Below are 16212 nucleotides of genomic sequence, written 5' to 3'. Positions count from 1 at the left end.
GGGATCTGGGCCCGTTCTTAAGAGGCTGCCAACAATATTTGGGCAAGACTTTGTTTCATGAAAGCAGGCTGGCTACACAGCCCTTTCTCAAGGGAGGGGCAGCTGAATCCCACACTTGGCTCTTCTAATACTTCTGTCAGCCTTTGGGAAACATACGAATAATCGAGGGGGGCTGCGAAGCAGGAGTAGGAAGTAAGAGGAGGATGGCAGTGTAGGTTCCACCCTTGGCATCAGGCGATGGGGCTGGGGCATGGAGACCCAGAGTCCTGAAAGCCCACCTCCCCAGATGGCCCCAGATCTGCGCCAGGAGGCCTCAGGAAGGACAGAGAGCCTGGAGCACAGGATGCGGCTGCTGGCTGTGAACCTAGGCAGGTTGGCAGCAAGAGGAGAGGGAACTACACCTGCCTCTGGCTATTGGGCTGGGGTCTTCTGGAGTGGAGCTAAGCTACAGAGAAGAGTCCCCCCAGGAGCAGGCACCAGTGTGGGTTTGCTTCTTAAAACAGGGACTTAAGGTGGCAGACCTCCTCTGGTTCCGCCGTGGCTGCTGCCATCTGGCCCTGGAGAGCCAGGTGCCCATAGTCACTGGTCATTTGTGAAGCCAGTCCTCCCAATTCCTCCGGGTTAGTAACCGACTTAGTCATCTGGAAAAAGAAAACAAGCAAGACACAAACACACAGGGACACACAGAGAAAAGCATGAGAACCACGTGTTAATACCACTGGGAGCCAAAGGGTCTCATTCACTTTTAAGCTTGTGGCTTGCGTGTGGGGCTGGACGCTGGAGAGGGCAGTTCAAGCGAAGCCCATGCTGCAGCCCGCATGACAGGCCAGCGGCTCCCGGCCAGGTCAAGGCAACATGCTCAGGTTCAGGCCGTGCAGCGTGGAGGCCGGGCCTCAGGGTCCGCTCTCTGGGAGGTGAGAGCAGCAGCCTCCACCAGCCCTGCCCCGTGGGGTTACCGGGGAGCCCCCCAGAGACACCACAAGGGGACCCAGCCCCGTGCAGGGTGCAGCCCTGGTCACACGTTGCTCCCGGGCTGATCGGGTCTCTGGGGACTCAGGAGCAGGTCCCACACCGTCGAGAGAGGGCACAAGGACAGGATCATCGGGAAACAGTGACTGAAGAGATGGGTAAGCCTAACGTTTCGGTGGAAGAAACTCACAGAATTCAGCTGTGTAATAACATTGTGCCAAAGAATGACAACGTTTCAGCCACAGATTCAGTGAAGAGAATACTGTAGCCTAAATGGTCAAGTTCTGCCTTTTTAGTCTCAAGATATTCTGTATTTTCCTCCTATGTGATAGAAAACCTTACCTCCACTTACCCTACCTAGCTAATACCCTCCTGTCTAGTTTTTCCTCCTCTGACAAAAATGCCTCTTAGAACTCACAAGGGCAGTTGTAACCCTCCACCCAGAAAGGTATCCATGTCCCTCTTGGGTCCAAGGCTTCCCTCTGCCCCACCTGTTCTCTCGCTCTGGATGACGATACTTCCCTCTCTCTTTGTGGCATCTAAAGTTTTTGGTTTTAAAGGACTTAAAAAAAAAAAAAAAACCTGTTAAATGACTCCACATCCATTGAGGGGGGGAATGTGGGCCCGTCTAAGGCATGTTTACCAGGAAATGTCACAGGCTTTCGGGCCGAGGTGTGGGTTCCCAAGGAATGCATAACGAGGCTGTGCTAACAGCTGCTGCATGCGACCCTGCCACAAGGAGCACAACAACCCTGGGGGCCGCCCAGTGCGGTGGGGGGAACACTCACCCCCTCTGGGCCCTGGCCAGCCAGCCCAGGAGCAGCAACGCAGCCCCAGGCTGGGCTCCTCAAGTGCATGGACACCCAGGGTCAAGACAGGCCGGCTGAGAACCTGGCCCAGGAGATATTCCAGAACCCCCTGAGGCCACTGGAGACATTTTCAACCCTGCTGCACTGTGCTCCCTGCTTGGAGAAATCAGTACCGTCGGGGCTGCCGGGCTAGCTGGGACGCTCCTGAGCTCTTCTGAGCAGGGCCAGCCCGAGGCCGATTCCAGCCTTCTCCCAGTCGCTGAGATGGGCACTGTTCCTTCCTCCCTCCCCAGCCCAAGTCCTTCTCAACAATAGGGAGTCTGGCTCAACCGCAGAGTTTCTAAGAATGAGCAGCAGCCGCCGCCAGGGAAGCCTTTGTGGTCCAAGCTCAGCCTCTAGTGGACACATGACTACATGACAAAACCATCCAGAGAGGTGCCCGGCCTGACGGGGCAGGAACCACGCAGTGGCGCAGTCTGGTCCCTCCAACTCAGGCTTAGGTGGTAGCATCAAAGAGGCATCTTTCAATTTTATCCTGTGACACCTGAGCTTTCAGAAGTTAAGAACTTTCTTACTAGGTACTTATATTAATTCTTTGAGGACAACGTTTTTCTTTTGTTGTACAACTTTTTAACCTATCAAGATAGCATTCGCTGTCTCTCAATGCCATTTATATCTAAACAGCCATATAATACAATTCTGATTGCATTACATTTTAGCAAAAAAAAAAAGTCACCTCCAAAAGTTACATGCCTTCTGTTGTCAGGAGAAAAATTTTTTTATGTAACCACTGTTTCATTTTGCCTGAAAGACTGGCAATGTCGTACTGTTCAGCACTGTCCAAGGATTATAACTTGATTCCATTGGACAGCCTTGGTTCTGTCCCCAAATGTCTTCTCTTGTACTGTAACTTTAATCCATAAAAACATTTCAAGTCCTCTGTGAGATAAATAGGATTTTTTTTTCTTTCTCTATAACTCGCAATTTCCTTCTCATTTCCTCCTTGATTCTAATTTTCTCTCTTTCCTTTGCTCCCTTGTCCTCATGCCCAACTCTCAGTCATTTTTAATTCCCTTGTGGAGCTTTTTCGTGAGATGAGAAGTCCAGCGGCCTGGGGCTTCTAGACCACAGGCAGCCAGAAAGACCACAGATCAGGACAAAGCTGAGGCCCAGGAGGAACTAGAAACACAGAGGACTAATCTCTCTCCAGCACAGACGCCAGATTTGAAGACTCAGCGGTGTAGTGGATAAAAGGGTAACCAACAGTGGGGTGCAGGGTGAGCCCATTTTCCTCTTACCATTTCCTGAGCTGTTACCGCAATGGCTTTGGAGTATTTAACCACTGTCGTCTGATAGTCGACAAACGTCCCCTTTGGTTCTGGAGGAGTGCCTTCATCCAGCTACGGGGGGGAGGAAAAGAACCCAAAGGTCATCAGAGGCCTGTTCAAGTGTGGGCTTTATTTTTTAGAATCAGGAACTTGGGAAAATGGAGAGGCCTTCAGAGTTTCTTGGGTCCAGAGTCAACAGAACCCCCCAACTTCTGTGATAAGGACCTCATTAGAGGCGCACATAAGGTACTGGGGGCATACAGGCAAGGAGAGGACCCCCAGTGTGTCTGAAGGGAGTGGCAGGCTGTCCAGAGAAATGATGTTTCAGCCAAGTCTTACCAGGTAAGCAGTGTGCCACACACAAAAGGTGGGGAAGGAGTCCCAAGGAGAGGGAACAGCGCTCAAGCACGTGGAGGTGGGTGTGAGCCAGAACGTGCAGGGAGGTCAGAATGGCAGACAAAGAGCTGGGGGAGGCCGCAGAACCTCCATCATGAAGGGCTTCCCTAAGAACGGTATAGCCCATGCATGTCTCTACCCTGAACACTCACTTCTGACCTAAGCTGGGGAAGAGAAGGAATTGGAAACATCAGGAATGACTTGTTCATCTGACTCTAGTACCACAGGAACTGAGAGAAGGGTGAGATCACTGTGGAGCGGAATAGGTGGAGAAGTGGGACAGTGCCTTGAAGGGCTGGGGATTTATTGGCTCAGAAGACTTGAATTTGAGACCTGGTTCTAGGACTTGTGAGTAAATACCCAGCTTGAGGCTCAAACTGGTTCTCAGGACCTTCACTGGAAACGTCCAAGCATCAGAAGGTTGTAGTAAAAGATCAACTGAGACGATACCTCGTCTACATGAAGGGAGAGGAGAGGATAACCATGATGATGAAGATCATGATGGTGAGAAAGATGATAATGTCAGGGATGATTATGATGAAGAAAAAGGCCACCCATCCCCCCCCCACCATCGTTGTGACTGTCACCGCTGGTGGCTGAACGATATTCTAGGTGAGGAGACGAGGTGAACAGAAAGGACTACAGGAAGAGTGAGTGCAGTGAACACGAGGGGGCTGTGGAAGGGGTGGGAGTCAGGCTGGATCTGTTTGATGAGGAACCTTGCAATCATGAAGAAAATGGTGGGATCTGCAGTAGGCAATGCTCTATCTGAGAAGATCTCCCTGGCAGCTCTCTGCCAGATAGTCTGTAGTCTGGGAAGACATTAGGGACCAGAGGTTAATTAGGAAAAGAGTAGGTGGAGTGGTCAATGAGAGCTACCTGTCGTGAGTAGATCCAAGCTACATATGCGAGTTGAATGAATGCATCACTGTAACCTAGTATGTAACGTGGTTGCACAGGCCAGGATGTAATGTCTACCAAACCAACAATACAACCTCCAGGGTAGATTTTTTTATGTTTCTTTATCAGGGAGTTCGACACTGCCAAGTGTCTCCATCACACTTTGGAGGCCCGCTGGTCAAATGAGGACTGAGCTGTGGACTCATACACTCAGTATAAATTAACTGGGCATCTTGTAAGGGTCGGGCCATGTGCTGGGAGCCTTCATATGAGATGTGGTGTAACTGCAAACATGCCAGGATGTTGGACTAGAGGGCAGCTTAGAACACAGTGGCCACTGGTCACCATGATGAACCTTCCAGTGTGAAGAGAATGAGAGAAGTAAGAACAAAGTAGTGACTTTTTTTTTAGGATTTCAAATTTACTTAGTTGAAAGAACTTTCCTTTATTCTGAGATTATAGCCTTCCTACTTTTTTTTTTTTTTTTTGGTGTTAACATGTCCTTTATTTTTTGAAATACTACTGATTTAGATATCAGGGTTTTTTTTTTTTTTCTTTTATTACCTTCCTTAGCCAAAAAAAAAAAAACACCCCCCCCCCCCCAACACACACACACAAAAGCAAACAAAGAAAAGGGACTTAGTCATAAAATCCCGAAGATTGAGACTAACCTCAGTGAACGGGGAAAAAAAGATTTAGAAAACTTGAGTGATTTGCCCAAGGTTATCCAGAAAGCTGATTAGTTCATGGTAACCTACGAATTCCCAAACCTTCTGGTGCTTAGATACAGAGAGAGAATTTCAAGGAGACACTCCAGAGCAGAAGCTCCAAAAGTGGCAAGAATTGCACCGAACTTAGAATCAGCTTTGGGTACACTTGAAGTTTTTCTGCCAGTCACTGCCGTTTTGGAACTTTAGACAATGATTCTAAGAGTATATCAGTGTTTTAAGCAAATAACCAAAACTCAGATAGAAAATGACATATTTACAATGCGTTGCTGCTTAGGGGCTCAAAGGACCTGAGATATCACTTAATACAAAGTCTCCAGTGACGGGCAGGCTGGGGTGGGCTTAGAAAGGAGACAATGGGGAAGAGGCACCGTGCAGTACCCAGGGTGTCAGGTCAGGGTATGTAGGAGTTTAGGGGTATCAATGAAACCCCAATTATCTACTTTGCAGAACTGAGGGGAAAAACCCCTTTGCTCCCGGCCTCTGGGGTTCATGTTGTTAGTGGCTCCTAATTATTGCCATCAGGTAACACCAGACCTATTTCCCACCCCTTCCAAAAGAATCAGGCATGTCCTGGGCTGAGAGAGCAGATGTCACACCCCTGAAATCAGACAGTACAAGAGCCATTTTCCTTATTAAAGATTCATTGCAATATGCAAGGCTAAAAGGCTATCAAAAAAAGACTTCCATCTTCCAGGGATTTATGGAACGCTTCCCTATCATTAGAGTGACTGTGAAAAATACCTCCTAAGAAGAAAAAGATTATCATTTGAAGCTCTCATTTGTACTGAGAAACCTTGAGCTCCATTATTTAATATCCTTGATAGATACATGGCTTAATTTCAAAGTTCTGGTGTTCCGATGTCCTGAAAACCAAACAAACCCACTGAGACTTATCCAAGGGCCTTGAGGAAGAGGGCAATTTACTCGTGTTCTGCCAGACTGTCCAGATTTGAAGCGTGAGAAGCCCACAGCAGAAATTACTGGAGTGCTTTGACAAGGCAAGCCTGGGGTCTCTAAGGGGTCCCCAGCATCCCAGCCTAGCTTGGGACATTATCAGTCTGATAATGTTTGCATAATGTTTAATGGGAATTATCCTAATTACAGTTTCAGGCTATCATCTCTTCCTGGAGATACGAACCAACCAATCTTCTCTAAATTAGCAATTAAAGACCACTTATTATCCTGAAAAACCACATTAGTGTATTCACAATCTGACAATGGACATTTCCAAACACAGAGGAAGTCTACAGTTCTTAGCTATGCTATCAGAGGATGGCAATTAGACATTGACGAGGAGTTGTTAATTCTGATGAGTGTCAAACAGACATGATTAGTGAAGGATTCCTTGGGGATCCTTCAAAAGAGCAGGAGATACTGTCCAGTCATCCTTCCCTACTGACCCAACTCAACTGATGGGTCACTGGAGGAGAAATGATACCCCTGTCATCTATGTCTGTTGTCTACAACTGGTCTCTGAGGGCTTCTACACTTAACCATTTCAGTGGTCCCTGCATCTGGCTAGATACCAGAACCATGGGGAGATTTTGAAATTACTAGGCTTCACACCATAGAGATTCCAAGTGATCAGGGTGGGGGTAGGGCCTAGGAATGTGCATTCTAAAATGCTCCCAAGGATTCCAAAGGAGCCATTCTGAAGACCAGCACTTGGGAATCACTTCGTTATTTCATTTTGGAGTTTGCTCCCCACGACAACCCTACGAGGTATACAGGGGAGGTAAATAATTACCTCCATTTTATAAGTGAGGGGACCAAGGATGCCTTCTCCATCTCTTTTTCCCCCGTGTAAATGTGGAAGGAAGGGTGCGACCGGCTTACAAAAGTAATGAATGAATAATAAAGAATGAAGAATATGCTGGACATATGATAAGCAGACACCTCAAGAAAAGAGGAGGCTTGCTAGTGGCAGCCTGGATCAGAGGGCTCCTCTGACAGCTCCTTAGAGAAAAGCCCCTGGGACCGAGTTAGAGGGGAACCTTGGAGGAAATGGGGCCAAGGAGTGCAGGAAAGCATCTGGGGACCCAGGCCCACCTTGCTCATGGCTTCTGCGATGGCGTCGACCATGCCTCCCACCAACCCCACTTCACTGGCAGCTTCATTCAGCGTCACCATGATGTCGTCCACGGCCTCCTTCATGAGCTGGGCGGCCTCCGTGATGGCATCGTGGGTGTGCTGTGCCTGAGGTGGGGGACAGCGGGGAGAAGATAACTGTAAGACGTTTCCATAAGCAGAAGACAACGGTGCTCAATCTCTTAAGAATCACTTCACTTCTTTTACAGATAACCTTAAAAAGCAGAATATAAACCTACATCCCCATTATGGAGCACAACAAATGTATGCTCTACTTTTTCCTTTCCTTTATTATGTTTGTAAATTTGTTTGCAAAATAAATAAAAATCAGAAAGACAAAAAGAAAAAGATCTCTTTTTGCAAACAAAAGGAAAAACAACCCTGCAATTTCAACCAGCGTCTTATCACGTGACTAATTTTACGTTACTGCGTTCAGGGTGGTAGAAAGAGAATGCCACAGATTCCCTAATATACAAGTTGACGGATTTAATAGAAAAAAAAAAAACTATATAAAGAAAAACATTTGTGTTCACAACAAATGTGCTTCTCTTCAAAGTTGCCCAATACACTATAATTCCCTTTCTATAAATACAACTGGATTATGGAAATAGAGATACATACAGGAGGCAGAAATCTGCAGAAGGCTACATGGGCTTTGGAACTATGTCACAAATGACATTTACATGAGTTTGGAGGGATGAATGATGAAAGTTCTCCAGGGAGAGACACTCTGCAGGCAAAGCCTGAGTGCTCATGAGTTCCCCTAGACAGTCCTCAGAGATGCTTTAACAACATGTATGGAGCCCAGAGCAGGCCCTGGCAAGTGAATGAATGAAAGGATGAAAGAATGGTGGTGCCAGGCTCCCTAAAAAACATCTTGAGTGGTAGCAAGATGAAGGAGCAAAGAGTGAAGGTCCTGGGGTCAGAAAAAGCTGGGGTCGAATTCTGTCTCCACTGCTAAGTAGCTAAGTGGTCCTGGGTGTGGGTTCCTAAGCAAAATGGGAATAATTATAACAATGCTATGCAGTGGAATTCTGATGAGATGAGATGGTTGTAGGCATCTTATCATTTATAATAAGAGCAGTCTAGTAGGGGACCGTGTCCTTACCTGGGAAATCTGAAATAATGCGGGGTACTTTGTGTCAGAAGTGCATTGCATCCGGTACCGGATGCCCCCGTGCAGTGGCCATGGCTACCCTGATGCTCCTCAGAGGAAGATGACCCCTCTAAAAGGCCCAAGGAATTGCACCTTTACTTTGGTAGATGAGAAGGTAAGGAAGCCAGTGAGAGATGGTAAATGATAACTCTTTTGAGTGATTAAATAAAAGAGAAGAATTCCAAGAAGAAGCTACGTGAGCCATGGGAACTGGCTCAGCTGGCAGAATTAAAAAGCCACAGGAATCAAGAAGAGTCCTCCAAATACAACATCTGATGAGGTGTGAAATATGTGATGGTTATCCTGAGGCAACCGTGTCAGGATGCAAAGCTCTCTCTCTGAGGGATGTGATGGAGTGAACTGGTAATTTAGGTTAATGGCTGATTTCATGGCACAGAGAAGGTAGAACACTAAATGTGCAGATTGCTTTATTTTGATGGAAGCCTGAAAAGTGGCATCTCCTGTACATCACCCTCCAGAGGGAGCATCTCACACAAATATGTTCTCATTTATAAAAACGATAAAATGTTAAAAAAAAAAAAAAGGTAAAATGTAAGGTGTGCATTTCTGTAAATCTCTCTTAGAATGAGGCAACTATTGGTGGCACAAAAATGTTAGCAACTCTGTACATTCCTATTAAACAAAGTGCACATTTGCGGGGAGAAGCGAGAGCGGCTTGCCAAGTATCTGCTCTCCCATGCAGGCTTAGGAAGGTATCAGAAGCCGATTCTGGGGGTGGCAGAAGTAAATCACAAAACAGTTCTCTGAAACTCCTTGGAAAACGTAAAGGACACTTTCTCCACACCAGAGCATCGAAACCTACAAAAACACATCCTTGCTCTTGGCTGTCCCAGAAGTGAATCACCTTCCCATGTGCTCGTGGTAAGGAATTCTTTAGAAGGCCTGCTTCTCCTTCACTCCACATGTTTAAGTTTTTACAGATCCTTAAAGGGTCAGCTCAGAGGCTGTGAGGCCTCCTCCAATGACCCCAAGCCTTACCCAGAGCCGTGTCCTCTAACTCCAATGGCAAACCTCATCTGGATCACACCACTGAGGCCAGATCCCACACATGGGTTGCCTGAGCACACTAGCTTCAGACCCCCAAAGACACAGTAGGCTCTCAATGAAGGCAGCCTTAACCAACCAAGAGCAATCTGGCAAGTGGAGTCAGCAGGCTCAACAATGAGGTCATTATTTTAGAATCTGGAGGGGATCCTTGTTACTGCTCCTCACAGAGCAGCAAAGGAGAGAAATCAGACTCTGTTCTTTTTTGGAAACGTGTCTGAAGTCTACTTCCAAGGGAGCCTTATTTCTTTATTATAGTGCTTCAACTACAAAGCCCAGTAAAGCAGGCATAGACATCACAGGAGTTTGGAAAATGGGAGAAGGCTACAGGGGGCAGATCTCAACTTCAGTAGAGGGGAAAAAACAGCTAATAATTAGAACTGCCCAACAATGGACAGGGTGGCATATTTGCTGGAGTGTTACAGGCAGACGCTGGAGAGGCCCCTTCAAGGAGGATGGAGGAGGGAAGTGAGTGGGGGAGGGGTAAGTGGGAGAGAGGTGAGTGGGTGGGGGAAGCTCTGGAGGTACAGAATGAGTGTAGAAGGGGGCTCAATGGGATGAGGGTGAGGTCACAGAGCAAATGTCTTGTACTCATGTGATCCATTAACACCAGGCTCTGGGACTGTTACTTTCTAATTTTTTTCTTTGGAACACCCATTACGTCAGGCATATTATCTCATATAATTTCTACAACTACTCCGGACGTATTCATTACCAACCTTATTGTTTAGATGAGGAAACAAATGAAGTTATTTGCCAGCAAAAGGCTGAGCTGGGATTTGAAATCCAGATATGTTGGCCCCCGAAGCTTATCCTATTTCTCACCAAACAAAAGACACTGAAAACCATTTAACCACATTTAGACCACATGCAAACAAGGACTACGACATCTAACACATACGTTTTATACATCACCTAACACGTAGCAAGTAACACTTAGTAAACATCTGCCCAAAGAACAGCACCCAAGGGGATTAAGTCTCTGCACTAGGCCTCTTAGGAAAGGGCCTTCAAGCCAACTTGTAGTGTCCCAGGCACCCTGTGACAAGCCTGTCAGAGTCTGCAGACAGCACAGGTACCTGCTACCAGCGACAGGATCCATGTAAACTCCTGCATCGCCGTCACTCATCACGTGTCTTAGTTCATCACCTGGTGCTTCAGGTCTTTCACTGAGAACTACTCCACACTGTTCTCCAGCCCACACTTCCAAGCAAAGGATGTCATTATAAAGCTTACAGTGCCAACTACAAATGCTCCCACCTGTGAGGTTCCTTGGCATACAACAGAATTCCACGAGGAGCTCTGAACTTGCAGTCCAAACAGATGTCTTAATCTCTTAAACATCCAGAAACCTACTAATTTGAGTTCTTCTGCTGAGAATGAAACCCCCTCAGGTTAGGCGTAGAGATGTGGCAGTGGAGAAAAGATAACCTAGAACTGGGTCTGGAAGGCGAGATAACCTGGAGAAAAGATAACCTAGAACTGGGTCTGGAAGGCGAGTCCCAGCTGCTCCAGTTTAGGGAGGGAGCAAAGGGGGCGGGGGCCCCACTCTGGGGCATCCATCACTAACCTGTCACAGCCAAAGGGTGTCCTTCTTCTTGCTCTGTCCACCACTTCAGCAACCAGACTCATTTTTTTTGCCAGAAAACTCGGAACAACTTGAGGGCCAAGGCTGGCTCTCAAAGTTTTTAGCATCCCCAGAATTAATCTCTTACGAGTTGCCAGATACATGAGTGAAAAACTGAACACAGAGAATGCAAGTCCAAGACATTATTCATGCTGCTTCCAGAATGGCATTTCTAGACTACGGATGGGCTGTGCCATTTTCCACTGCTCACTAGAAAGCCCCAGCCCCTGGGGCTCCTCCAGGAGGAGGCCTGTCACGATACAGCCCAGTCTTCCCTCCCGTCCCATTGTCCCCACACTCGGCACGTTCCGTACACACCAGACTAGAGTGCTATTTTCTAAAGAGATCACAATCCTTTTATAAACCTCTCTGTGCTTTGCAGATGCTGCTCCCTCTTCCCTGCCTCCTTCCTTGACCCCGCCCGGGCCTTGCTCCAGGCTGAGTTGGCCTGCGTTTCCACATGACCCCACGTGCACCTCGCCTGTGATCTCGGACAACTCGGCAGGGAAGCCTCAGCTTCTGCACATGTGCAGTGGGAACCTTCCCACGTCACAGAGTTTCTATGAAGATTACATAAGATGAGGGTGTAAGATGTAATAAATGACACAGAGTCACCATGCAATAGCTGTTAGCTCTGAGATCACCATTTTGCCATCTGAGTCAGTCTAGAGTCTTCTCTGCTATACCATGTGACTGATTTGAAGATCTTAGACATACAACAAATCACACTAAAAAAAACCCCACAGGGGCTTCCCTGGTGGCGCAGTGGTTGAGAGTCCATCTGCCGACGCAGGGGACGGGGGTTCGTGCCCCGGTCCGGGAAGATCCCACATGCCGTGGAGCGGCTGGGCCTGTGAGCCATGGCCGCTGAGTCTGCGTGTCTGGAGCCTGTGCTCCGCAACGGGAGAGGCTGCCAACAGTGAGAGGCCCACGTACCGCAAAAAACAAACGAACAACCCCCCGCTATATATATATATATATATATATATATATATATATAATGGATCCTTGTAGCTCGTAGGTCACTATGCTACACAAATCTTTCCAGTAGTGCTCTCTCAAGTTACTCTGCTTAGGTGAAGACCCACTAAGATCACATGATCGTGTGGAGGCAGCTCCTAGAAGATACAAGTGGTGGTAGAAGCCTCCAGCCCCCTCTCCAGGTTCCAGAACCCTGAGGAAACTTAAGGTGCATGCTGGTTTCACAAGTAAGACAATCCCTGATAATTTCTCTGACCTCGAGAGAAAAGGACATGTTGTCACCATCTTTGGCCACTTAAAAGTACCTGGGTGACACATCAGGCTGAAGAAATGTTCCACCTATAAACTGGTAAGGGAGATTTTCATATTAAACTACTGTCCCCAAGGCAATAGCAACACATGCCATGGGTGACCTTGACCATGTTTCTCTTTGAACTTAAGTACCAGGAACAGAAACGACACTTAGTGGAAAACAATAGAGGTTTGCTTTGTGTCAACACTGAACAGGTGCCAGGCAGGTATTATGGTTTTTATTCCTGTAATAACCACACAATACATGTTTCTTTCCCAAGGATGGTCACCTACACACACTGTCATGGAAAAAAAAAACAAATTTCTAAATTAGCCTTAATTGTGTGCATTTCTTGGTTTTCCCCTTAAAGATCCCCAGGAAGGCCAAGAGAAGATTATTTCCCACCTTTAAATGGAAAATCAAATACCACCATCCAAAAACTGGAGGTGCCCTCCCTGGAGGGACGTGATACAGACGAACGTGTGCTGGCTTCTCAGTGTCCTAAGTGAGCCCCTAGCATCCTGAGCTGTACCTTGGGGTTTCCTCCGCCTTCCTTGGCTGCGTACAACATCTGTAGGGCAGACTCTGCGAGCGTCTTGGTCTGGTCCAGCACTGTCATCTGCTGTTGATGGTCCAGAATCTTGGAAGTGACACCCACTGCAGCTAAGATCAAGGGCTCAAAGTAGCTCGCCAGTTGTGTCACCTTTCAAGACAAAAAAAAAAAAAAAAAAAAAAAAAGAGCCCCAGATGCAACATGTAAATACTGTGTCTCGTTTAGGAGCCCAGCTGCTGGGAAGGGGTCTGGGACAGGGATGGGATGAGTCACAGGGAGAGGCAGATTTGCTGGACTTCACTTTTGTTTTTTTCTATTTTATATCCAGTATTACAAATTACAGTCACCATGTTATATACATATTAGGTCCTCAGACCTTATTCCTCGTTCAACTTTACTTTTGAGAGTACTTGTAATTAATGAACTCTTGTTCCGATTTTTCTTTTTCTGGGGAGCTCTTTGTCTGTCTCTCATCATGGCAGAAGTGCTAAGAAATCTGTTCTGAGATCCACAGTTAGGTGTGAGAATTTTACAAATCTTAATTTTAATTTCACAAATAGAACAGCTTTTGAAAGAACCAAAGGCGAGCATCTTACAAACTCAAAAGGAAGGGGTATAGAAGACGGGCAGGGGAGCATGGTAGTTGAGAAAAGCACCCTGAGAGTAAAGACACCCTCAAAAGCATTCTAAGAAGCCAACCCAACTGCCCTCCGCCTCAAGTATTTTGACCGAACCGTGGATTTGGGAAAAAAAAGCAAAAATGATTTCCCATCAGTCAAGATGTGCTGTTTATGATGAGCCCAACCTGGGAGAACAAAAAAGCTTAAAGACAGCTAAGCACTGTTGCAGCAGAGGCCTGTCTCCAGTAGGTAACAGCATCGATGGTGCATACGGTTGTCCCTTGGTATCTGCAGGGGATTGGTTCCATGACCCCCCACGAATACTAAAAATCTGCGAGTGCTCAAGTCTCTCATATAAAATGCTGTAGTACTGTCGGCCCTCTGCATCTGTGGGTTCGACATCTGCAGATATGGAGGGGTGACCGTATATGCTCACCAAAGCTCACCATCTACCTAGCATCCGTAATACCAGATTTTAACCTTTTGCTGTCCTTGCTTCAGACACTGTCATCTATTCCCCCTCAGATAAAACACAAGGACACTGATCACGCTTTTCCGTTCAACTCCTCATCTTGTGTGGCAATTACTAATTGCTAAATTATTCCCATCAGGTGTATTTAAGTTCACCTGATGGGAATAGCCCTCAACTCCCTTAATGCTTCTTTAACCAGCAACTCCCTTAATGCTTCTTCCCATGATGAGGAGGAAGAATGAGGGTGATGGGGATGCAGGCAGGAAGGCTGCTTCACATGGGCAGTGGCAGTCACTGCGTCAGCAACAAAGTAGGGGGTGGGAGTTGGGGGGTGGTGGTGAGGGTCCAAAATATTAAAGTTCATTAAAGCTAATAGAGAGACAAGACTATCAGCTAACAATAAACATATTTTGACTGTTTTATCCCCAATTACAGTTATCTTACAGATAGGTTTCAAAACACTTGAACAAGGCTGCTGCTGGCCCTTATGGTGTTTTGTGGGAACTTTAAAGGGGCTGCCCATCCTCTGGGAAGACCTGATCGATGTCAAGGCACATGACTTAGCAGGATTCCGGCAGCCCCCCGTCCTGCCCAGCTCCTTGCTTTGGCCAAAGACCTCTGTGTAAGGCTCAGTCTGCATAATCCCCAGGGTATATTATAGGCAGGGACAGCCCTGCATATCTGCATTGGATTTCATCTCCTCTTCCCCTGGAAGGGTGGTGTCGCCACCAATTGCAGTGATGGGTCATCAGGGGTCAGGGTTCAGGAGGGGTCCCGTAAGTACTAAAGGAGTCAAAATGTTTAATGCATTAGAATCCAACATGTTTTCTGGATTCGTTTTATTATTTTAAAAGTACATTTTATCAATGCAACTGTAAAATGTCAAGGGTTGCTGTGTGCTGAGCATAAGTGAACACAACCCAACAGGTGCCCGACCCCCTCAGGAAGGGAAGGTGGCTGGGTGGAGAGGAAGCTCTGCTTTCAAAGCCGCGAGATTTGAATCGTCCCTGCCAATTCCTTCTTAAGAAATCTTAGGCAAATTGCTTCCTATTGCTAAATTTCAGTTTCCTCCTTGGTAAGATGGGATAGCACTAAGTTCCTTAAAATTTTAGGGGGATTAAGTCAGTGTGCGTAAAGGCCTCAGTACAGGCCTCTATGTAGTAAGCACTCCACACACACTAGGGGTCATTATTCTCCACCTATTGTAGGGCAAAGGTTTTGGAAGGGATGGGATTTTTCCTGTATTTAGGAAGTTTAGCAAGGACTCGAATACCTCCTGTAATTGAGACCCATGACAGAACAGGAAACCTCCTCACCTGACTTAGTACAGAAGTGAAAATAACACAGAATTTTGAGTATTTGATATATGATGTTGAGTCCCTAAGCCTAGGATGGCAGAGTGGGTTGAATGGTGACCCCTCAAAAAGGTATGTCCATGTCCAAATTTCTGAAGTCTGTGAAAGGGATCTTACAAAGGGGTCTCTGTAGGTGTGTTTAAGGATCTGAAGATGAGATCATCCCGCATTGCTTGGGTGGGCCCTAATCCTGATAACAAGCATCCTTAGAAGAAACAGAAGAAGGGAAGGCGGAAAAGCGGGAGACAATGTGACCACGGAGAGAGACTGGCGAGATTCAGTCAAGGAATGCCGAGAGCTACCAAGAGCTGGAAGCGGCAAAGAATGGAGCCTCCAAAACACGTGTGGCCCTGCCAACGCCTTGATTTTGGATTTCCGGACTCCAGAGCTGTGAGAGATTACATTTCTGTCGTTTTAAGCCCCCCAGTTTGTGGTACTTTGTTACAGCGCCTGTGGGAAACCAACCCAGGCAGGGTCCGAGAATCTGCCTTTGTCAATCACTCCCAAGTGGGACTGAAGCTGCTGAATTGGCACCTCACCTGAGTGCCATCATGAAGCACTGGGACCAGGTGGGCATCAACCACCAGCCCACGACCCCCCTGGATGGAGGCCCCCTAGGCTGCTTTTGTCCAGAACTCCCTTTCGGAAGGTGAGACTCGTTTAGCCAAAGGACCAGAGTAAATCGATAACTCAGGCGGCACCAATAAAGTTTCTTTTCATGCCACCCACTGACACAGGAATTAATTTTCCACACTAAACAACGTAAGGGCAGAGACAAGGATGCTGCCCTAGGAGTCTAGAAATACTTTCTTACGAAACTCCTACTGGAATCAAAAGTAACTGCTGAACAGAAGTTCGGTTTCTCTGCCC

At 47.0% G+C, this 16212-nt stretch overlaps 1 protein-coding gene across 2 annotated transcripts in view; it reads right to left on the bottom strand.

Annotated features, from left to right (window-relative positions):
* TLN2 (talin 2) overlaps nt 1–16212 on the bottom strand; it is a 453800-nt gene that overhangs the window by 59305 nt on the left and 378283 nt on the right. For both annotated transcript variants that reach the window (XM_027123203.1, XM_027123204.1), the window contains exons 42-45: nt 12875–13045; nt 7183–7329; nt 3077–3178; nt 522–641 (exon numbers count right to left, since the gene is read on the bottom strand). In XM_027123203.1, the coding sequence (XP_026979004.1) occupies nt 522–641; nt 3077–3178; nt 7183–7329; nt 12875–13045 (540 nt within the window). The remainder of the gene's footprint in view (nt 1–521; nt 642–3076; nt 3179–7182; nt 7330–12874; nt 13046–16212) is intronic.

Source organism: Aethalodelphis obliquidens, unplaced genomic scaffold (genome assembly GCF_003676395.1).
Source record: "Aethalodelphis obliquidens isolate GAN/ISIS:26980383/991018 unplaced genomic scaffold, ASM367639v1 scaffold26, whole genome shotgun sequence".
Lineage (NCBI taxonomy): Eukaryota > Metazoa > Chordata > Mammalia > Artiodactyla > Delphinidae > Aethalodelphis > Aethalodelphis obliquidens.
This window is presented reverse-complemented; position numbering and strand designations above follow the sequence as displayed.